Genomic DNA, 20703 nt, shown 5'->3' on the forward strand with positions numbered 1-20703 from the left:
TAATCATGGCGATTTCTCACTGGGCCCAAGAGCCAAGAAGTGGCGGGATTGAGTGACTTGCATGAAACCATGATGCCTTGGCCCCTCATAATACTCAAGAGGATAATAATCGCCTTGCACAGCTGGTCGACAAGGAAAACAAAACATCCTCCATGGATTTGCCCGTTTCCAGGGTTCTGGTGAGAGCTTTATCTCGAAGTGTTGCTTTTGTGTGGTGTGGTGAGCGAGACTCATCTCAGCCTTGACCCCGTGCGCAAGTCTCTGGCGAGATGGGTGGTGCGATGGATCCTGGATGAACCTTGTACCACTGTGGCCGGGGCCAAAGCTTCAACCCCTCACAACGATCGTGGACTGGTTTCAAAGCCCGTCGAAGCATTCTGAATACTCATCTCAGCGCTTGCTACTCCCACCTCAATTGTTGAATGCATTCGTATCAGCACAGTTTGGCTCGGGCCAGACGTATTCCCCGTAGGGTCCTCTAACGGCCAAACGATGTCCATAGCCTGCCAGGCTTTGCGTGTTCAAACGGGGCCTCGACTAGTGATTTAGTGTGAGGTAACCCTGACCATAGCCATGTGTGACGACAAGCTAGACATACTTCCAAGGACAATATAACCAGGTGGCTGTATAAGTTGCTCCACCTTTGCTTCCATTCCTTATACTATCTGTCTCCTCAGAGACTCGTATTCTTTGCTTTCTTCTCCAGATTCCACTTGTCTAGAGTCCCCTACTCCCTATTTGCGGTCGTTGCGGCTGCCAACTGAAACCGACGTCATGGCTGGAAATCAAGGTGCACGTCAGCCGCCGGTGCTAAAACGCGATGTCAAGAGCCACATTCTCTTCGAGATCTCGACTGAAGTTGCGAACAGAGGTCTGTCACTTGTCCAATCTTTATTCTCAATGATTCGTTGGAATTCTCTTTTATGGCTACTATAGCTGCTGACTTCGACTGCGCCTGGAAGTGGGTGGCATTTACTCGGTCCTCAAGTCCAAAGCCCAAGTAACCACCGCTGAATATGGTGACCGATATACGTTGATTGGGCCCTGGAATAGAGCTTCGGTACAATTGCATATCTTCACCTTAACTCGCGGCGCTGACTGTTGATTTCCTTGCAGGCCGTTGTCGAAGTTGAGTCACTTACCCCAACCAATCCGCACCTCGCTGGGGCGATAGATGCGATGAAAGAAAGAGGCATTGATATCGAATATGGAAGATGGCTAATTGAAGGCGCTCCACGAGTTATTTTGATTGACACCGGTGCCGGTTATCAGTTCCTAGATGAATGGAAAGGCGATCTCTGGAATGCCGCCGGCATTCCATCTCCTCCAGGGGATAGCGAAACCAACGAAGCCATTGTTTTCGGATACTTGGTCGCGTGGTTCCTAGGCGAGGTATTTGAGCCTTTCTATCGTCCCTCCCGTTTATACATCCATAGGAAGCTGATTCCACGGTCAAGTATATATGCAGAGATGTGGATCTTGCGGTAGTCGCTCACTTTCACGAGTGGCTTGCTGGCGTCGCTCTACCCCTGACCAAGAAAAGGCGCATGGATCTAACGACAATATTCACCACTCATGCCACCCTTCTCGGAAGGTACCTTTGCGCTGGCTCTGTTGACTTCTATAATAATCTGCAAAACTTTGATGTCGACGAGGAGGCTGGAAAGCGTGGAATATACCACCGATACTGCATCGAACGCGCCGCGGCCCATTCAGCAGATGTCTTCACTACCGTTTCCCACATTACTGCATATGAAAGCGAGCATTTGCTCAAACGAAAGCCTGATGGCGTATTGCCAAACGGTCTAAACGTGAAGAAGTTTTCAGCCGTTCACGAATTCCAGAATCTCCATTCGCATTCTAAAGAGAGGATCCATGACTTTGTACGAGGTCATTTCTATGGCCATAACGACTTTGACCTCGAAAACACACTCTACTTCTTCATCGCTGGCCGCTATGAGTATAGAAACAAGGGGGTGGATATGTTTATCGAATCGCTGGCGCGTCTTAACCACCGTTTAAGGGAAACTGGATCGACTACTACCATCGTCGCATTTATCATTATGCCCGCTCAAACATCGTCTCTTACTGTTGAGGCTCTAAAAGGTCAGGCGGTTGTTAAATCACTACGAGATACACTAGAAATGGTGGAGAAGGGAATCGGGAAGCGCCTGTTTGAGCGGTGTTTAAGCTGGCGTGAAGGTGACAACATGCCAGACGAGAAGAATCTCATCACCGCTCAAGATAGGGTCCTCATCCGTCGCCGGCTCTTTGCTATGAAGCGTCATAGCTTGCCCCCAATTGTGACCCATAACATGCTAAATGACTCCGAGGACCCAATTCTAAACCAGCTCCGTAGGGTGCAGCTGTTTAACTATTCAACGGATCGCGTGAAAATAGTATTTCACCCTGAGTTCCTGAACTCCTCGAATCCAGTGCTTCCTTTGGACTATGACGACTTTGTTCGCGGCACGAATCTCGGAGTGTTCCCTTCGTACTACGAGCCCTGGGGGTATACTCCGGCCGAGTGTACGGTAATGGGCGTCCCAAGCATCACTACCAATCTCTCAGGTTTTGGGTGCTATATGGAGGAGCTTATTGAAAATTCCTCTGACTATGGAATCTATATTGTGGATCGCCGTTTAAAAGGCGTGGATGATTCGGTTAATCAGCTCACCCAGTACATGTTTGAGTTTGCGAGTAAGAGCAGAAGACAGCGTATCAACCAGAGAAACAGAACTGAGAGACTAAGCGATCTACTGGACTGGAAGAGAATGGGATTGGAGTATGTGAAGGCGAGGCAGCTGGCTCTGCGACGGGGTAAGAGTTTAATCTTTTTGTTCGAAATATCAGTGTACGAGTCAATTAACCCGTCTTAATAGCATACCCGATGTCTTTCGACCCAGAAGAAGACTTCCGTGATATTATCGGCGGAACAGAGCAAAAGATATCGCGCCCGCTCTCCATCCCTGGATCTCCGCGTGATCGCTCGGGAATGATGACACCGGGTGATTTTGCATCACTGCAGGAAGGACGAGAAGGGCTGAGCACAGATGATTATGTATCTTGGAAGCTGCCGTATGTCTAACCTCGTCAGCCTTTACCCCTTTTATCTATATTCCATTCATGCGTTCGCTGTGTTGCATGTGTAGAACTAGCTAATACGGCTATTGCGATAAGTAGTGATGAAGAGGAAGCCGATGAGTACCCATTTCCCATTGCTCTTAGAACCAGAACAAAAGAAAAGGTCGAACCTCCCCATTCTCCTGATCGGGATGTGGCTCCGAATGGCAGCTAGCTGCGCCTATCTTCTTCCTGTAGTGGACTATTTCTGCGTGGCTATTTGCTCAGAGCTGTCAATTGGAAAGGGTGGCTTGTATCTTTTGTTTGATCATGACATGGCATTACTATTATTGGTTTGTGATTTCTAGCTTTGCTGTCTTATGCCATAGCTCTCATCTTGTAGTCATCATTGCAGCTCTGTGTCGCGATTGTTATTGTGAGTGCCAGATTCTATCTTATTCCTGCTTTTGCTTGGTGTACTCTAAAATTAGTGACAAGGCTTGGGGGGGTGTGCTATTCAGCAGAAATACCACTTTGGTGACATCACTGCATTTGTATTCTATCGGGGTATCTGTGGAATATTTGTCGACATAAGGTACAACATCTTAATCCATTGTTCACGATCAGGCGATGAGAATATCTTGGGGGAAATACCCTACCTATGGTGACTGAGGAATATATACATAATTTCTCACTATGCTTTGGACGCGCATGCACGGAATTAATCAGAGTCGTCCCTTCTTTGGTCTTTTTAAGAAACAAATATTAGGATAATAAAATGAATGCAATAGAAGACGGAAGGAGGGGAGAGCTTGGGCGCCTATTTATCGCGCTTGTAAATCTTTGCCAGGAAGCTTTCAAACACTCCCTTCTTCAATCCCTCGGATTCATCGAGTGCAGCAATGAGTCCTCTGATCTTCGTCACCTGGTCTTCCTCAAAGTCACGGTAGACCTTGATCATATCCAATTCATTGAAGACGACCTTGACCTTAGCTTCGAGTGCCTTGTCCTTTCTGCCGTAGGACTCATCAAGGACCTTGCGCTGTTCAGGGGAGCAGCGAAGGAGGGCTTGATTGATAACCCATGAGCACTTGTTGTCCTGGATATCGGTTCCGATTTTACCGATTTGCTCTGGTTTGCCGAAGACGTCGAGGAAGTCGTCTTGGGCCTGGAAGTATTCACCCAGCGGGATGAGAATGTCATGGGCCTGCTTGAGGTTCTTTGGGGTGGCAAGCTGCAGGTAGTGGAGTGCGAGTGCAACAGGGAGGTAGAAGCTGTAATAGGCGGTCTTGTAGATGACGATGAAGGTGAACTTGTTCATGCTGAAGTTGTTCAGGTCGACATGATCTTCCGGGGCGGTGAGCAGGTCGCACAGTTGGCCAAGCTCGGTTTGGTGGGTGATTTCGTGGAATAGTTCAATGAAATCGACGTAGGCTGGGTGAGAGCGAAAATGCTTCTTGAGGAGGACATAGATGGAAGACTCAAGCATGAATGAGTCATTGATGGCGATCATGCCCACGCCTTCGCGCCTGTACCAGCATGGTTCACCACGGCGGGTGATGGAAGTATCCATCATATCATCAGAGACGAGGAAGAAGGCCTGTAGGAGCTCCGTAAGCCAGCCGAGGGTGCATAGGTCTTTGAATTGCTTGTCTGTCAGGGGCTGGTTCAGGAGGTGGAGGGCGCTGTCGGGAACGGAGAGACCGCGATTGAGCTTTCCCCCAGGTGTATTCGCATTGAGGGACTATACACAAAAACCGAATTAGCTATCTGTCGGGCGAACCTGGCGAAGATGGCGGGTTGCAAACCCTTTGGAACCATTCTAGAGCTGTAGCAGGGACTCCGTATTGCTGCGCATGCTCGGTAAGGTCCTGAACGAGTGAGGGGAAGACCGCCTCGAAATCGGCTCTGGATGTTTTCGCAGCCATGGCTTTAGTTGTTCTTGCTGGGGAAACGAGTACGCTGGGCAAAACGGCGAGTGGAATTCAGCGAGACGGAGCAACGGCAGAGTTCACGGGAGCGCAGAGGCGGCGGGGCGACGAAATCACTTTTGGTGGGGAGCGGACTGTTTGTTCCTGGTGTTTGTCATGTTTGCCTCGACGACTTCCAACGGGCTCTTACACTGCGTGAGAATCGCTCGATGCTGAATTGAGCATGAATGGAATATCGCTTGTGAACCTGCGTTTGATGGGGTTATTGCCGACAGGCTGGTGATTTTTATAGCTGTTAGCTTACGCCCTGCGACTGCTCCCTGCAAACGCATACGAGCTTCCCCGTCGCACAATCCCCGTTCCATCCAAGCTTCTCGACACTTCAAACCCGCCGCGTTCCTCGTGCTTGTGCTCAACGGGCCGGGCAGACGATGGTCCCAGTGCAGTTTATATAGCTGGATTTGCGGTGTCTGGCTTCTATACCTCTCACAATGGCTGCAAATTTCACCGAAGACAACATCCAAGAGCTGCGGTATCGGCTGGAAGATGCCGCTCGTAAGTGCTCCGAGCGATGTTTGTACCAGTCCGCAAAATGGTATGCTAGGTTTTTGCTCCATGATACATTTGCTGAAGCTTTGCACGACTAACTGGAGCGCTATACTTAAGGGCTGCAGAAATGCTCGATTCCTTGATCCCCGCCGACGAGTTTAGCGATGGTGCAGACACAGAGCCAGACTCGCCAATGGATATTTCCCCATCCGTCGCCGAGAACCCATTTCTAACCAATGCTGACCCTGAAGAGGCAGCGTTAGAGGCTCGAGAGGCTCACAAATACATTCTTGCCAAAGCATACTTTGATACTCGCGAATATGACCGTTGCGCAGCTATTTTTCTCCCTCCCTCGATGTCCTCTATTCCTCTCGCTCCGCGACAACCCACCTCTACATCAAAAATAAGGCCAAATACTTCATCTCATAAAGGAAAAGAGAAGTCTATATCACTTGGCGCTCATCAAGCAAGAGCTGTATCCAAGAATCCGTTCCCTAAGCTAAGCCAAAAGTCCCTCTTCCTAGCTTTATATGCCAAGTATCTGGCAGGGGAGAAGCGGAAAGATGAAGAAACAGAAATGGTTCTTGGTCCAGCGGATGGGGGAATGACAGTGAATCGCGAGCTACATGCTCTAGCCCAAGGGCTCGAAGGCTGGTTTTCAGATCGCCGTGAACGAGGCCTCGAATCCCGTGGCCAGGGATGGCTGGAATATCTCTACGGTGTAATTCTTTTGAAAGCTAAAAACGACGAGGATGCGAAGAAATGGCTGATCAGGAGTGTACACTTATATCCCTTCCACTGGGGAGCCTGGCAAGAATTGAACGATCTTTTAACTAATGCAGATGATGTATGTGACTTGGTCTCCCCGTTATCTTTGTGCCTTGTCTAACTTTCCTGCCGGGCAGTTAAGACGTGTGGCTGAAAAATTGCCACAGAATATAATGACCCTAATATTCCATCTTTATTCAAGCCAGGAGCTCTACCAAGCGACAGAGGCCACTTACCACACGCTTACAGAGCTAGAAAGCATATTTCCTTCAAGTGCGTTCCTCAAAACTCAGCGAGCCCTGCTTTATTATCACTCGAAAGGTAATGTTCTCCTTCGCAATTTCGTCTTAGGATGCCCTTCGCATTACTAAAGTGGAGTCGGAGACAGACTTCGAGGAGGCCTCGCATTTGTTTTCAGAACTTCTCATCAGCCATCCTCACCGTTTAGATGGCCTCGATCATTACTCTAATATTTTATATGTGATGGGTGCTCGACCCCAACTTGCGTTTGTAGCACAGATGGCCACCGCTACAGATAAATTTCGCCCGGAAACCTGTTGCGTTGTCGGGAACTACTACTCTCTAAAATCTGAGCACGAGAAGGCCGTGATGTACTTTCGACGTGCCCTCACTCTGGATCGAAATTTTCTTTCCGCGTGGACGCTTATGGGTCATGAGTATATTGAAATGAAAAACACGCACGCCGCCATTGAATCCTATAGACGAGCCGTGGACGTCAATCGGAAGGACTATCGGGCGTGGTACGGCTTAGGTCAAGCCTACGAGGTTCTCGATATGGCCTTCTATGCTCTTTTCTACTACCAACGAGCCGCTGCACTCCGCCCATACGACCCCAAAATGTGGCAAGCGGTCGGATCATGCTACGCAAAAATGGGCCGGGCCGACCAGAGCATCCGTGCCCTCAAGCGCGCTCTCGCCGCGGGGTCCTATTATGATAGTAGCAGTACTACGCTTAACTCATTTGCCAATAGTGGTGCTGCTGGGATTTCTTTTCCTCCTGGAGGCCCAGGGAATACCCCCTTTGGACGACGAATTCTTGATCCAGAAACCTTGCACCAAATCGCCACTCTCTACGAGCGTTTAGGTGACGAAGAAGAAGCGGCTGCATACATGGAACTCACTTTACAACAGGAAACGGGCCAAATGGGCCGCAATAATGATGATGAAGATAATGACGATGATGCCGAAGATGATGCGATGTCCGCCTCTCGACGGACGTCTGCATTTACGCACCATAATGACGATATGGACGAAGAGCCGACCGGCACTGGAGTAACCGCGACGACGAGTAAAGCTCGTTTATGGTTAGCGAGATGGGCGCTGCGGCATAATGATTTAGATCGGGCGGAGCAGTTGGCCAACGAGCTGTGTCAGGATGGAGTGGAGATAGAGGAAGCAAAGGCTTTGATGAGAGATGTGAGAGCAAGGAGAGAAGGCCGTGGCTAAGTTCAACCAGGCTCGACAGAATGGGCAAATCTTACCTGTAGAATGGAATGTTTGATTCCAAATGAAGTTAATCAGACATTATTATTTTATTATATTGATGGTGATCGCAGAGGCAACCTAATGCTATACATACAAACAATGTTGGATCACAGCCAACCCGAACTAATTAGAATGTGTTATTATAAGATGATGTTATTCCTTCAAAACTGACCCTATGATTCCCATTCTCACTTCCTTACTCCATACTCCATACTCCATACTCCATACTCCATGCTGCATGCTCCACGCTCCATACCCGGCCCTTATCTATCCAATGCGTACTCCAGCTGTGAACCATCGTAAAACATGTCGATGTGGATTATACTTCCGCATTCCCTAGTCACAACATCGTGACAAGCTGTTTGAATGGCCGACATAACCCGGTTCTAACCATGGTCCACCCACATTAAAGGCAGTATTTCTTTCCAATCCATGCTCACGACAACATCAGTTTCCGCTTGAGGTCGCTTTGACTGCTGCTGCTGCCGACTCTCTAGAGAGGCATTGTGCATATGCCGTTGCCGAGTTGGCACACCATAACCCCATTTGAGACAGCCAGCAAATATTGCTTTGCCGTATGAGTCCCAGTTCCTTTGGGACCTGGTGCGGCGGCTTACAGCCAAATGCAGTATTTTCCAGTGCACAAAAAGTATCTTTCCCGAACCCAATAAGCGCCCCTGTCGTCGGCACTTAGCAAGCCCATTCCCAATGGTCTGGATGTCCGAGGCGACGTCACTTGCATCACCATTCTTGGGGTCGACAATCACAATGCCGTAGCGGGACGGAAGTGAGGCAGATTTTGAGCTAATTCGAAGATTTTTCATGCTGGATATCTCATCGAAAAAGTGCAAAATTGACAAAGTTGACGACCGATTTAATTTCTTCAAACACACGTCTACCAAGTCACGAGCCTTTTTCGAAATGCCAGGGCTGAGGAACATAGGGGCTTTATGTAAGACGCCATTACCTTCGACACTTACCGGGATGCTGTCTTCTTGGAATGCAGCATGCGGACTTCCTTGTCTAGCTTTCTTCGATAAAACACAGTGAGACTGAGCGAATGTGTTCCAAGACTGAGTTTTTGTTGGCTGCTCCGAAATTTTTCCCTTTAAAACTCGAGGTTTATTTTCCAAATTTGTAAGTTCGTTCGGAGACAATGGCGAGGTTGGGATTGTAACTGGATCGCTAGGTATATTTTCTCCCGGGCTTTTGTGTCTATTTGTCTTTCTTGAAGAGGCTTTCAGGTCGGTTAAAAACCCAGAAGAGGCGTTTGTAGAACGAAAAGAATCTTCCACGGCAGATGTGGATTGTGTATCGTCAGGCAAGATATTAATCGAGGGTAAAGAATTTGTAGATGTTTTATGTATCTCTATTTTTGGAGAGTGAGAATTCATTGTCCGAATTGCTGGAAAGTTCGGGTCATGTCGTTGAACTGGAGGTACCGGAGCTGAAACCAACTTGTATGATGGGATATCGATATGATTTCTATTATCGATAAAGCTTTCATTTAGGCTCATCGTGGCAAAGCTCCAAGTCTCAGAAGACATTCTATCAGGTGAATCGGAAGATGCAGAGAACATTTCAGAATCATCCACGATGTATCCCAGCTTGCCGTCCTTTGCATCTAGCTTCGCGCTCCAAATAGCGATTTCTTGCGATAGCTGCTCCACAGGCACGGCACGAGCAGCCTCAGCAAGCTGTTGAAGCTCCTCGAAAGAAACAGCATCATCCAGTCCACGGTCCGAGTGGATTTTCAGTACCCGAGGGAATCTCAGCGTAAAGTACCTCGCGCAATGAGGCCGTTCAAAGCCACTTCCAACCAGTTCTACCACGAATGGAATCCGAAAGAAGACCTCCATCTCTGGGATTTGAGGTTGGTCTATTCTGATAGAGAATGGACATGATTCCGAGCCCTGTTCGCAGGCCTGGAACTGGCCGAGCTGGTTAAGAGTCTGCATGAGCTTTGGGCTAATGTTATGGCGACCAAGCACGTCGATGACTCGATAGTTCCTCGCTTTCACGCTCAAGTTTTGGTTATCTCCTTCCTGACATCCAACGAAGAATGATGTCCAGGAAAGGTTCTTGACATTCGGACATTGGAGAGCATCCTGGGCATCATATCTCGCGCCAATAAGTGCAAAGTCGACAGAGTCACCAAGACCCGGAATGTATTCTTTCTTGAGCTTAATCCAACGTCCAAAGTTCACATCTGCATTTTCTTCGAATAGTGGGAAATATGGCTCATCACTTCCTTTGAGAACGAGACCTTCCCATCTTAGGGCTGCAGCCATGGCGACTGCATCCCTTAAAAGCTGGTAGCTGTCAGGATGTGAAAAATTAATCGTTTGTTGTTGGGCTAACTCTGAGTATCCTTCAATTGGGTCAACGATATCTTGGAGAATCTGGCGACGTTGACGGTAGGGCTTAGACAAACACACATCGTCATCAACCATTAACACATCAAAAAAGGCCAGATACAAGTGTTCAGAAGCGTCGGGTCTAAGGAATATCAGCTAGCATTTCAATATTTGCGTTGAGAGCACATACTGGGAGTCATTGTCGATTCCAATAAACGAACCAGACCGAGCGATATGCTTCCGAAGTTTATGAAACGGAAGAATCGAGGAGTCACGATCGCTCCACACTAGAATTTCACATTCTACAATGCATCTGATAGAAAAACGACAATCATCTTTCCCGATTCGAAGGGATTTTCTCAACGTATTATGGACGCCTCGCCTGTCCCTGGTTGAATCTTTCCCACTTTTTGAAAATATCCGCATACTGTCTGCCTTTGAGAGATCAATGTGTATTTGGCAATATTCTCCATCATATTTCTTCTCGACGCCCATTATCCGCCTATCCGCCATTTTACAGCAATGCTTGAGACTCCTTGCTTTCAAGAAATCAGCCCTGCCGATCTTAAATCCAACCTCAGGTCTAAGATGGGGTAGCGCAAGCTTTGACAGAAGATCAGCGTAGTGAGCCTCTGGACGCGGCGGAAAAGAATTTATGGGCTCTTTGGCTAGAAACATCAAAGCGCCTTCAAGCGAGTTCTGGAAAAAGAGTAGTTTTGGCAATAGAAAATGGAAATGCCGAAGAATCAATTGGGTAGGGATGGTGACGGGATTGAAATCCTTGAGAATCAGTCTCGTAAACCATTTCGCATCTCGGCTCGACAACCTGCGAAAAATAGGGGACAGAGTTTCGTCCACACCCACAGCAGAGTACTGATAACGGGCTGTTGGTCCGGAGAACCGGCATCTAGATGCAACTTTTGCCAAGGCAAGATCGATTTCTTCAACGGTGACTTCATCTTGACCTTCCAGGCAATTTTCGGCCTGCTGCATAACGTACTCAACGCATTGCCCCAGGTCTCCCCAGCCCTTCTCCCTCCACCGATCTAGTTCCTGTTTTCTCGAGGCACCAAGAAGGAGACATCGTCCAACGACCTTTGTCAACGATGGCTCTCGAAGCCGAAAAACACGTTCCGGGCGCTTTTCCGGAAAGATACAAGAGAGAAGAGCAAGACGATCGGTATCCCCGGAGTGTATTTTCCTCTCGTAGTTGTCAAACCACTGTGAGACCGTAGAGACATCCGGATCTTTCTTTCTTGCTTCTGAGGTTGTCTTCGCAATCCGATTGTTATCCAGGCTTGATAGGAGATCACAGACATACGAAAACTTGAAGCCCATAATCAAGAAGCTTGTGCGGAGATGGCAACCATTGACCCCGGCGTTACCGGAGCCTTGGTGCCTGGCTGCCCCAATTACCGAAACCGGCCAGTGTTCGACCCCGAACTTGAGCTGAAAGAAAAGGAGAAGATGAAATTCTGTAGAATCAATGTTTGCAATCCTTTAATTATGTTTTCTTTATATTATCAACTCCATAAAATCTCAGTGGGGTTAATGGATAGCCTGATCAGGCACGAAATGTGTTATCGTGGTTGAGTTGATGCTTTGATTGGGAGACGCGAGCGACCAAAAGTTTGCGCCGCCAGCACAACACCAGAACACGTGACACAGTTATCAAGGGCTCCAGGCTGCAGTTGGGATAAACCGGCACAGGCAAGGAACCTACCGTGGTTCTGATCAGGAGGGAACAAAGGTAGCAACTGCAGAGAAAGCCAACAGAAGCACACAAATTCAAACAAGCGAACATAACACAGAACAGGTTTGATGCAGAAGCAATGATGTTTTATAAACTTGGAGATCAAATAGAGAAGTTAACTAACGCCTGAACCTCTAAATGGTCCCCAGCGCCCGGCACCCAATCCGCCCCAGAAAATCTAGCTGAGCCTGTAACCATTTACAAGATACCCTGCTTTTGTAAACTGTAAATGTATTAGCACTATCCGGAAAACACCATTCTGCAAATGGATAAGGCGGATGGGATACTCACTCATAATAGATACGTTCCGGCATAACATTTCCTTCGGCATCCTCCATTTGAACCACGTTGTCTCTGGAATCTTTCTCCTTCTTTCGGTCCCGTTCGAGCTTTTCCCAGAGGCGTAAGGCATCTTCGATCTTGGTGATCTCTCTGAACAAGCTGGTTTGTTGCGTGATTCCAAGGCATCTTAGGCCATATATATGTCTAGCCTCGGAAAAGTGTTTGTCGAAAGCGCGCCGGCCCATGTAAACGAAATTACCACATATTTCACAAGGCAGCTCCACCCCTAGACCATGAAGCTTGTAGAGCCAGTATGGTATGGGCTTTCCGTCCCAGGCTAAAGGTAGCTTCAGAGGGTTGTATATCTTTTCTTCGCTATCACTCTCAGACTCTTCATCACGTCGAAGCACGCCCACGTCGCCAGTATCGGCCATGAGCGCCTCCAGCTCCATCTGCCGCTCTCGTTCGGTCATTCCCTGTTTGCGCTCGACGTTGACGCGTGTTGCTTGTCTTTCATCTTGCAGGGACTTTGCAAGCGCCTGAACCCGATACTCACGTTCAGCGATCGCCTTCTCCTTCAAACGAGTAACGGCGGCTCCCACACCATTGGGTCGTGCGCTTTCGTCATTAGTGGCGCCATTTGCCTTTCGCGCCTCTGCAGCCCGAATATGTTTCTTCCCCGTGAGGTGATTTTTGTAGACATTTTTATTCTTGAATTCCTTTTCGCAATCGGCACACCAAATACCTTCACCCATCCCTTCAGTTTTTGGAGCAGACGACGTCGCAGTTGACTCTTCCCAACCAAGTACCTGGTTGGCTTCCCAGAGTTTCTCGAACTCCTTATCAAAATCGGCGAAAAGCTGGTCGAGCGGTTCTAGCGGCTTGGTTCGTTTTATGAAGTTCTCTAAGTAGCTAGCGAGATTCCCCACGTATTTGAAATACTTGTCCGTTAATTTGCTTTCTCGCTTGATCGGCAGCTGTGGTTGGGTAAACTGGTCAAACTGGTCGAGATATTGGAGATACGTCAGTCTTTTAGCTCCAGGAAGATTTAGATATTCCTCATGGAGCATGGTTAGGTCGAAAAATTGGCCGTACGACTCCTCCCCCGTGAACATGTGCTCAATCTCCGATGCCAACGGGTCGCCTTCCGCAGGGTGTCGTCTTTTGTAGGCTCGCTCCAAATTCTCAACGGGTTCATTAGGATATCGTCGATGAAAATCTTTTATGTCCTCCAAACGCTTATAGAATTCTTCGAACGGGTCACCGGCAGATATGGCCTGGACCTCCTTTGCGCGAAGGCCGTCGGCATCGTTATAAATATCAAGAAGCCGCTGTGATTGTCCTTGTATCCGATCGAGGAATCCGGCGATCTGATGGTCTCTAATCAAGCGCTCCCGTATCTGCATTCGGTCGTCAGCACATAACAACCGTATAACAACCCTTGAGCACTCACATTCCGGGGTTCTTCTGATATTCTGTCGCTGATGCCTTGCTCAAGTCTCTCAAGATCCTCGTGAATGAATCTTTGATCTTCCACACGCATTTTGACGGCTCTCGGTCTATGAGAATCCCTTGACAAGTGAAGAATAAAATAGTTATGGGGCAGCCAACGCCATCGCCCTGCTTAGAGCATCACCGTCGATCCAAAAGTTACTCTTGAAGCTGAACGCGCCTGGTCACGTGACAAGCTCGAATCGCCCCAAAATTCTCTTCGGTTGGAAGAGCAGTTGGCCCATCACGCCGCTGTCTCCTCGCCGAAAATTCGTCTTGTTTTTACCTATCGCATTATCTCAGCCTCAACAGAAGTTCCTCTCCTATAGCAGAAAAGATGGCGGACAATTTCGATAGAACCGCAGATGGTAAGCCCCAACCCCGTGTCCCCATAGTAGAGCTTGCGCCAAGCTGACGAAACGCAGAGAGGATCGAGTTCACGACCTCGAAGGAGGTAACGGTGGCCCCGACCTTCGATGATATGCATCTGAAGGAGAACCTCCTACGGGGTATCTATGCATATGGGTTTGAGTCACCGTCAGCCATTCAGTCTCGCGCCATCGTCCAGATCTGCAAAGGCCGCGATACTATAGCACAGGCGCAATCCGGGACTGGTAAAACTGCAACGTTTGCAATTAGCATCCTACAAGTTATTGACACCGCGCTTCGTGAGACTCAAGGTTAGTAATGGCCATTATAGATCGCACGGCGTTTTTTTTTTTTTTTTTTTTTTTTTTTTTTTTTTGCTGATTCCGACAGCGTTGGTTCTTTCCCCGACTCGTGAACTTGCGACCCAGATCCAGAACGTTATTATGGCTGTTGGCGACTACATGAACGTGCAATGCCACGCATGCATTGGAGGAACCAACGTTGGTGATGATATTAGAAAGCTGGACCATGGTCAGCATGTCGTATCCGGAACCCCTGGTCGTGTCGCAGATATGATCCGACGCCGCCACCTTCGCACACGTCACATTAAGATGCTCGTTCTCGATGAAGCCGATGATCTCCTGGCGCGCGGGTTCCGCGAACAGATTTATGACGTTTACCGATACCTTCCCCCCGCAACTCAGGTGGTCGTATTGTCTGCTACTCTACCTTACGATGTCCTCTCCATGACCACAAAGTTTATGACAGACCCAGTTCGCATCTTGGTGAAGCGTGACGAATTGACTTTGGAAGGCTTGAAGCAATACTTTATTGCAGTGGAAAAAGAAGAATGGAAATTTGATACCCTTTGCGATCTCTACGACACTCTCACGATCACACAGGCAGTTATTTTCTGCAATACTCGCCGCAAGGTTGACTGGCTGACCGATAAAATGAGAGAAGCAAACTTCACAGTTTCAAGTATGCATGGAGAAATGCCACAGAAGGAGCGAGACAGCATCATGCAAGACTTCAGACAGGGAAATTCTCGGGTTCTTATATCCACCGACGTTTGGGCCCGAGGTATCGATGTGCAACAGGTGTCATTGGTTATCAACTACGATCTACCCAGCAACCGTGAGAATTATATTCACAGGATCGGTCGAAGCGGACGCTTTGGACGCAAAGGTGTTGCGATCAACTTTGTCACAAGCGAAGATGTCAGGATTCTGAGGGATATCGAACTCTATTATTCCACCCAAATTGATGAAATGCCTATGAACGGTAAGCCAATACCTACACCCACCACCCCCACTTTGCTCATCCTAACTTCTATAGTTGCCGATCTCCTGGGTTAATTCGGCCGATCAACCCTCACGACAAAACACTGCACGAAAATGATAATGAACGGCAGCTAATAATGGACGACCGCACTTCCGGGTAACAGCGTCACAAAACAGTGGCCTTATGCGTTTTTTAGCAGAAAGTCCGTATTAACCTTGGAGCAAACACGTCATTTAATACATACCAGTGCTCTAGACGACAAAGTCAAGGAGAATTGTCGTGGAGGAACAGGGGATGCCCGGCAAATAGTACGTTGTCTCGCTCTTTTTGCATTCCGCCTTCCTTCAGTGCCTTCAATGCTTTTGTGTTCGGTCCTCAAAAGGATATATTTACGCCATTATTCCTAACTTCGTTTAATTTTCATAAAACAGGAATGTCGTTCTTTCTCCCCGGCCGGCCGGAGTCTATCCTTATATTGTCTTAAAGGCCTTGTTAAAACAGAATTGTATGAACTTTTTTTTAACACTACTATGGCGGACTCAATGTTCTGGTTTCAAGCGTTTCCGACCATGCTTTTGTATGTCTACAACGAATTTTTTGCCTATACTCTGTGGCGATCTATTCGGTTTGACGCGCAGGCCGGGTTGGCGGGATTTGAAGAAATGAAATATGTTTCTCACACTTTTCTTTCTTAGCCCTGTATTCGTATATTCTTTTACTTTTCGTACTCCGTACATATGAACTGAACAATACTGGAGCGGACGCTAAGGTCGTCAAGGTTGCTTTTGCATCAGTACCAGGCCATTAGGTCAGAACCCGGCAATTAAATATTTACATATCTCCCAAACGCATCTTGGAGAAGCAACAATATGAAGGCTTCAAAGCATTAGCTAGGTCTGCTACTCTCTACAAACACTTAGGTTGAGATATGCAAGAAAAAAGAGCCGCGCGCAAGAGGATAGCTAAGCTTAGGAAACAGAAGAGTTTTGGCAATGTTTGTTCATATCCCAGGGGAGAAAAAAGGAGGCCTCCATCCGCCGCCCACATTCAAAAGACGATCTCATCTCAGATACCATAGTTACCCAGCAGAAGGCAGCCTAACCGCAAACCCTTCAAACAGATGTAGCAAGAGAAAAAAAGACATGAGGGATGAACCAAAGGGAGATGACTGCGGAGAAAGTTAAACCGGAAGCCGAACCCCCCCTTTCTTATGCAGTTATTTCGAATGTTGACAAACTCCGTGTTGATAATATGGTATGTGCAAAATTTGAAACCCTAACCGAGGCCGTGAGCGCCGATGATATCACGCATGTGGAAAGAAGAGTCGTAAAAATATGCATATGTGATCCAGGATGTAGACTTAGGAATCCTAGTATTTGGGGATCCCTTTTGAGGACCCCTCTTTCGCTTGTAAAACGGGCTAGCGTGTGCTCGATGAGCGACTGATAGTGAGCCCTACAGCACTTGAGCGCGTGGATCCATTGGGTGAGACGTAGGACTTGGTGGTGGGGATCGTGGTATGACCGTTTGTCCATCTAGAGGGGATGAATTGAGTATATGTACAGTAAAATCGCAGGGGCCGAGACTTGCAACTTACATCTTGACTTTTCGATCATCCCCAGCCGAGGCAAACACCCCAGGATCCTTTGGGTTCCACGCCACTGCGTTAACACAGCCTTTTGCGTGACCTTCAAGTGTCTCGACAAGCATGCAATTTTCCTTGTGCCAAATATAGATACGAGAATCTAACCCTGATCGTCAGTGATCCGATTTGTGGACTATTTTACCCATGATCTCGGGACTAACCTTCACTACCGCTGACCACAAAATTCTCAGCGGCTCCACCAAACGTACTTCGAATGATAAAGTTGCCTTGTTTCTGGCCTGAATACTGACGAACAACGTCCTTTGTTTCGATATCGAGTAGCTGTACTTCGCCTTCAGACATGTTCACCAGCATGTATCTGGAGTCGCTGCTAATGTTGATGCACGTAAGGTCGAGATCGAGACGCATGCTGTATTCCTCCTCCCGAGTCGGAAAATTGTACACATGGATCCTTCTATCCGTTGAGATAGCAATGAGTCTTCTGCCATCGGGAGATATGGCACAATCTCGGATACGCGAGGAACCAGCCCAAGTATATAGCGGATCACCATGAACACTCCATAGGCATAACTGGGATTTATTATCCAAAGAACAGGTGACGAAACTTTCGCTGTCCGGAGCCCATGCTGCGGATGTGACAGGTTCGCGGTGATGGTCGATTGTCAAGAGACAACGACCAGTCTAAGTGCTTATGGTTAGCGATGAACTGCGAAAATATAGAGGGGAAAAAAAAGAAAAAAAAAAAGGGTGCTAACCTCCACATCCCACAATCGAGCCTTACAGTCCTGTGAGCAGCTAATTAACTTGGTATCGTCGGGACTCCACGTCGCGAAAGCAACAGGGCCGCCGTGATCTGTCAACTTGTGGATGACGCCGAATGTTCTCGTGTCGTATATGATCACAGAGCGGTCGCTACTCGTCGTGGCCAATTTCGTACCATCATGGGAGAACTCCAGATACCACACCTCGTTGGTGTGCTGATTAAGTTCCAGCGTGACCTGTGTTGGAAACTGGCTACGGTCGCACATATGGTTAGAGTAGAGAGACGGCGGTTCGGCGGTATTGTGATATAAACAGCGGTTGATTTGATTTTGTTTAACTTGGTCAAGGAGGGTTGCGAGGCGATGTCCGGGAATCATAACAGAGGGGGAAATAGATTCTAGGCCCTTGAGGTCAGCCGGGCTCCTTCGAAATACTCAACAGACAAAGGCCACGAAAGAACTCACTCGACAACTCTGCCAGCAGCTTCCGTCTTGAGTCAATAACTGAGTCTTCAAGGCCAGCCTGGACCCGGAGATTTTCAGGGGGACACATCAATAAACTATATGCGGTTAGGAAATCGAACAGCTCAAAAAGTATGTTGCACTAGGATAAGCACCTTGAAAGTGAATGAAGTCGAGCAATGTCGTGATTAAGAGGCGTAAGTTCCTGCCGGAGTACCATGAGGGCAGCCGCAAGATCCCGGTTCTCAAGCAGCTCCAGAAACTTCTGCTGCCGCAACGAAAAGAGCATCTCATTCCTGTCGGCACCCTCGGCCAGGACCAACCCTTCATGTCGCGGTTGTCCGACGGCATGCTTTCCATCCGCCACGTTTTCGACACCCTCAAAGAAAGAACTTAACAGAATGGTCTCCGCCTCAAGCCATTGTCCTTCTAGCACGGAGGTTCTGAGAGCGGCGACTGCCGGACTTTCTAACTCATATTTACTCTCGCGACTGAGTGTGGCCGCTGCTTCGGAGTACCCTAGATCGTATAGACTCTGGATTAATATTCTGGTGACTTCCTCTCTGTCATGTCCATAGTAGGTGCGCGGCAATGACGGCTCCGTGGAGCCATTCGTCTGAGGCTGGGCTTGGGAGTAGGAATTTGACGATCGTCCGCTAAGGGCGTTGGACGTAATCGACTTTCTGAAGGGCGAGCTGCCAGTACCGTTTGACGCAGGAGAAAAGCCATTTGTACTTGATGCTGACGCTCCTCCATCGGGCTTCATATTGTCGTTTTCCAGGCGTCTACGTTTGGAGAGAGGCCGATCGTCCTGCTCTTGGCCTTGTGCTTGTTCTGAGCTCCCCTCCGGCGGGATACGCCCACCTCTGCTGTTCCCTAGACCGCTACTTCTCGAGGTGCCCCCTTGGATATCCGCTCGCTCCGTTGACGGTTCCCGGCGACGTCGAAGATGACTACGGCGAGTGGTGGGTTCCGGCGGGTAACGGAGAAGGCTCAGGAGCTCTGCAGCAGAGTATCGTGGAGATGGAGGATTGGTGGTGGTCGAAACGTCGAGTGCGGAGCTGGATCGAATGTTAGATAGAGTAATGGTGGATGGGGCGAGTGAGAGTGTGCAGCAGCGTATACTGACTGAGGGTTTGAGGCACTGTTCGAGCGGTCGGGTCCAGCTGAGGCAGGTTGATTGGGAGAAGCTTCGTCTGCCAGGTCGAAGTTTTGGAGAGCCCTTCAGTCTGGTCCTCCAAAGAACCAGCTGAATAGGCTTACCGGGGTGGGGGGCTTTGGAGGACTAAACCTTGGCTGGAGGGAGGTGGGCGTAGAGGTTACAGGCGTTCAATGAAGCCTTTGGCCAGACCACCAAGCACAAAGCAAACTGGTTCTGTGTTGCAGAGCGTTTTGGGAGATGAGTGGTGTGAGAGAGTGAGTAAAGTCTTGCCTTCTGGAGGGTGAGGGATGTATACGGCACGAGAAGATCTCCGAATGACGACAGTGGAACAAGCCCAATAGGATAGGTGTCAGAGATATAGGGAGGTAGTGATACGGCCACGAGGCGAGGTGCTATGTAGCGACTCGAGGGAAATATGAATATGTTGGGTTGATCAAGTGGGAGAAAGATGGTCTTGGGGTCCGAATGGAGCTCTGAGGTTGCTGGACATCCTGGCTGGTGGATGTACTCTGTGCTGGCGCCGCCGGGGGAGCAGGTAAAATAACCAAAACTCCATCGTCGACTAACGAACTTACTCATGCATGCCAGGGAGACAAATCACTGGCGCATTTTTAATAATCCCGAACAACAAACTGTGCGCCAGACGCAGCTGTTGCTCTCCGACGAACAGACCCCAGCAATGGTAATTTCCAGATTTAAGGAAATGATAATGATTACACAATTCTCCTCCGGATCTCACTCCGGCAAGCAATCTACATATTATCTCCATGACAGGTAGCTATAGAAGTGCTCCATACCGTCGACAGAAGCAACCGGGGCGAGAGTGCCTTGCTCTCATGCCTTGTCCTGCAGACACACTGCGGACAAAGCGGACAAAGGGGAGCGCCGCTGTCGGTCAGGCCCCCTCATTTCTATTATCAGCCCTGTAGGAGTCCCCTTCGAGCATTCTCACTCCGCTGTGCTCCGTACCATTCTCCCAGCGAAAAAACATAGCTAGCTACTGGCAGGCTCTTCCGACTTCAGACGAAAACATTACAGTACTGTAAAACGGAGTACCATGTGCGCTTCTCAGAGCTGACCTGGCAGGCTGGCACCGACAGGGTCCGCTGTATGTAAGTTACCAGAATGACGGCGGCGTGATTGGTCAGCACCCTCACATGCCGCCGCTGCTCCTGTGACTTGGCTGGGATGACAAGCCGAATGGGATGCATGACCGGTATACCTCAGGAGCCTGTGCTTGTTTCATGGGTTCCTGCCCAACAGTCCCGCAGCAGTCGAGGTCATATTCAACGAAACTTTGAAGCTAGGCCAGTTTGGATGAACTTCAGGCAGAGCAGGAGAGTTCAACCCCCTCGGGGC

The 20703-nt window shown here is 48.7% G+C and overlaps 7 protein-coding genes across 7 annotated transcripts; 3 read left to right on the forward strand and 4 right to left on the reverse strand.

Annotated features, from left to right (window-relative positions):
• The first annotated feature begins 688 nt into the window (after window positions 1-688).
• GSY1 (glycogen synthase) lies at window positions 689-3631 on the forward strand. The gene is made up of 6 exons (XM_066125141.1): window positions 689-871; window positions 963-1060; window positions 1117-1392; window positions 1458-2820; window positions 2883-3078; window positions 3181-3631. The coding sequence occupies exons 1-6, from the start codon at window positions 775-777 to the stop codon at window positions 3296-3298; spliced, it is 2148 nt and encodes a 715-aa protein (XP_065981222.1). The 5' UTR covers window positions 689-774; the 3' UTR covers window positions 3299-3631.
• A 227-nt stretch (window positions 3632-3858) lies between these two features.
• ERG20 (Farnesyl pyrophosphate synthetase) lies at window positions 3859-5080 on the reverse strand. The gene is made up of 2 exons (XM_003069709.2): window positions 4872-5080; window positions 3859-4807 (listed from the first exon to the last, which is right to left on the reverse strand). The coding sequence occupies exons 1-2, from the start codon at window positions 4989-4991 to the stop codon at window positions 3884-3886; spliced, it is 1044 nt and encodes a 347-aa protein (XP_003069755.1). The 5' UTR covers window positions 4992-5080; the 3' UTR covers window positions 3859-3883.
• A 405-nt stretch (window positions 5081-5485) lies between these two features.
• On the forward strand, window positions 5486-7820 carry CDC23 (Anaphase-promoting complex subunit 23; the record flags this gene model as incomplete). The annotated part of the gene is made up of 4 exons (XM_003069708.2): window positions 5486-5589; window positions 5661-6390; window positions 6449-6632; window positions 6700-7820. 4 exons carry the CDS (start codon window positions 5486-5488, stop codon window positions 7776-7778), a joined length of 2097 nt encoding a protein of 698 aa, XP_003069754.1. The 3' UTR covers window positions 7779-7820.
• Window positions 7821-8203: 383 nt separating this feature from the next.
• Window positions 8204-11512, reverse strand: D8B26_006303 (uncharacterized protein; the record flags this gene model as incomplete). Its single annotated transcript, XM_003069707.2, has 2 exons — window positions 8204-10316; window positions 10365-11512. 2 exons carry the CDS (start codon window positions 11510-11512, stop codon window positions 8204-8206), a joined length of 3261 nt encoding a protein of 1086 aa, XP_003069753.2.
• Window positions 11513-11701: 189 nt separating this feature from the next.
• On the reverse strand, window positions 11702-13832 carry D8B26_006304 (uncharacterized protein). Its single transcript, XM_003069706.2, has 3 exons — window positions 13663-13832; window positions 12219-13609; window positions 11702-12150 (listed from the first exon to the last, which is right to left on the reverse strand). Exons 1-3 carry the CDS (start codon window positions 13750-13752, stop codon window positions 12126-12128), a joined length of 1506 nt encoding a protein of 501 aa, XP_003069752.2. The 5' UTR covers window positions 13753-13832; the 3' UTR covers window positions 11702-12125.
• Window positions 13833-13938: 106 nt separating this feature from the next.
• FAL1 (RNA helicase) lies at window positions 13939-15848 on the forward strand. The gene is made up of 5 exons (XM_003069705.2): window positions 13939-14068; window positions 14126-14380; window positions 14460-15353; window positions 15408-15661; window positions 15785-15848. Exons 1-4 carry the CDS (start codon window positions 14038-14040, stop codon window positions 15425-15427), a joined length of 1200 nt encoding a protein of 399 aa, XP_003069751.1. The 5' UTR covers window positions 13939-14037; the 3' UTR covers window positions 15428-15661; window positions 15785-15848.
• A 398-nt stretch (window positions 15849-16246) lies between these two features.
• Window positions 16247-19927, reverse strand: D8B26_006306 (uncharacterized protein; the record flags this gene model as incomplete). Its single annotated transcript, XM_066125142.1, has 9 exons — window positions 16247-16888; window positions 16951-17098; window positions 17160-17640; window positions 17715-18118; window positions 18186-18280; window positions 18338-19243; window positions 19312-19378; window positions 19506-19858; window positions 19920-19927. The coding sequence occupies 9 exons, from the start codon at window positions 19925-19927 to the stop codon at window positions 16774-16776; spliced, it is 2577 nt and encodes an 858-aa protein (XP_065981223.1). The 3' UTR covers window positions 16247-16773.
• Between the last annotated feature and the right edge of the window lie 776 nt (window positions 19928-20703).

Source organism: Coccidioides posadasii, chromosome 3 (assembly GCF_018416015.2).
Source record: "Coccidioides posadasii str. Silveira chromosome 3, complete sequence".
Lineage (NCBI taxonomy): Eukaryota > Fungi > Ascomycota > Eurotiomycetes > Onygenales > Onygenaceae > Coccidioides > Coccidioides posadasii.

Coding starts and splice junctions, on each gene's coding strand:
- D8B26_006304 (XM_003069706.2), bottom strand. CDS start 13,752: ATGCGTGTGGAAGATCAAAGATTCATTCACGAGGATCTTGAGAGACTT. Junction 13,610..13,662: donor TATCAGAAGAACCCCGGAAT/GTGAGTGCTCAA, acceptor GACCGAATGCAG/ATACGGGAGCGCTTGATTAG. Junction 12,151..12,218: donor CCGGAACGTATCTATTATGA/GTGAGTATCCCA, acceptor ATACATTTACAG/TTTACAAAAGCAGGGTATCT.
- GSY1 (XM_066125141.1), top strand. CDS start 775: ATGGCTGGAAATCAAGGTGCACGTCAGCCGCCGGTGCTAAAACGCGAT. Junction 872..962: donor GACTGAAGTTGCGAACAGAG/GTCTGTCACTTG, acceptor TGCGCCTGGAAG/TGGGTGGCATTTACTCGGTC. Junction 3,079..3,180: donor TATGTATCTTGGAAGCTGCC/GTATGTCTAACC, acceptor TATTGCGATAAG/TAGTGATGAAGAGGAAGCCG.
- ERG20 (XM_003069709.2), bottom strand. CDS start 4,991: ATGGCTGCGAAAACATCCAGAGCCGATTTCGAGGCGGTCTTCCCCTCA. Junction 4,808..4,871: donor CTCTAGAATGGTTCCAAAGG/GTTTGCAACCCG, acceptor TTTTGTGTATAG/TCCCTCAATGCGAATACACC.
- FAL1 (XM_003069705.2), top strand. CDS start 14,038: ATGGCGGACAATTTCGATAGAACCGCAGATG. Junction 14,381..14,459: donor CGCGCTTCGTGAGACTCAAG/GTTAGTAATGGC, acceptor TGATTCCGACAG/CGTTGGTTCTTTCCCCGACT. Junction 15,354..15,407: donor TGATGAAATGCCTATGAACG/GTAAGCCAATAC, acceptor TAACTTCTATAG/TTGCCGATCTCCTGGGTTAA.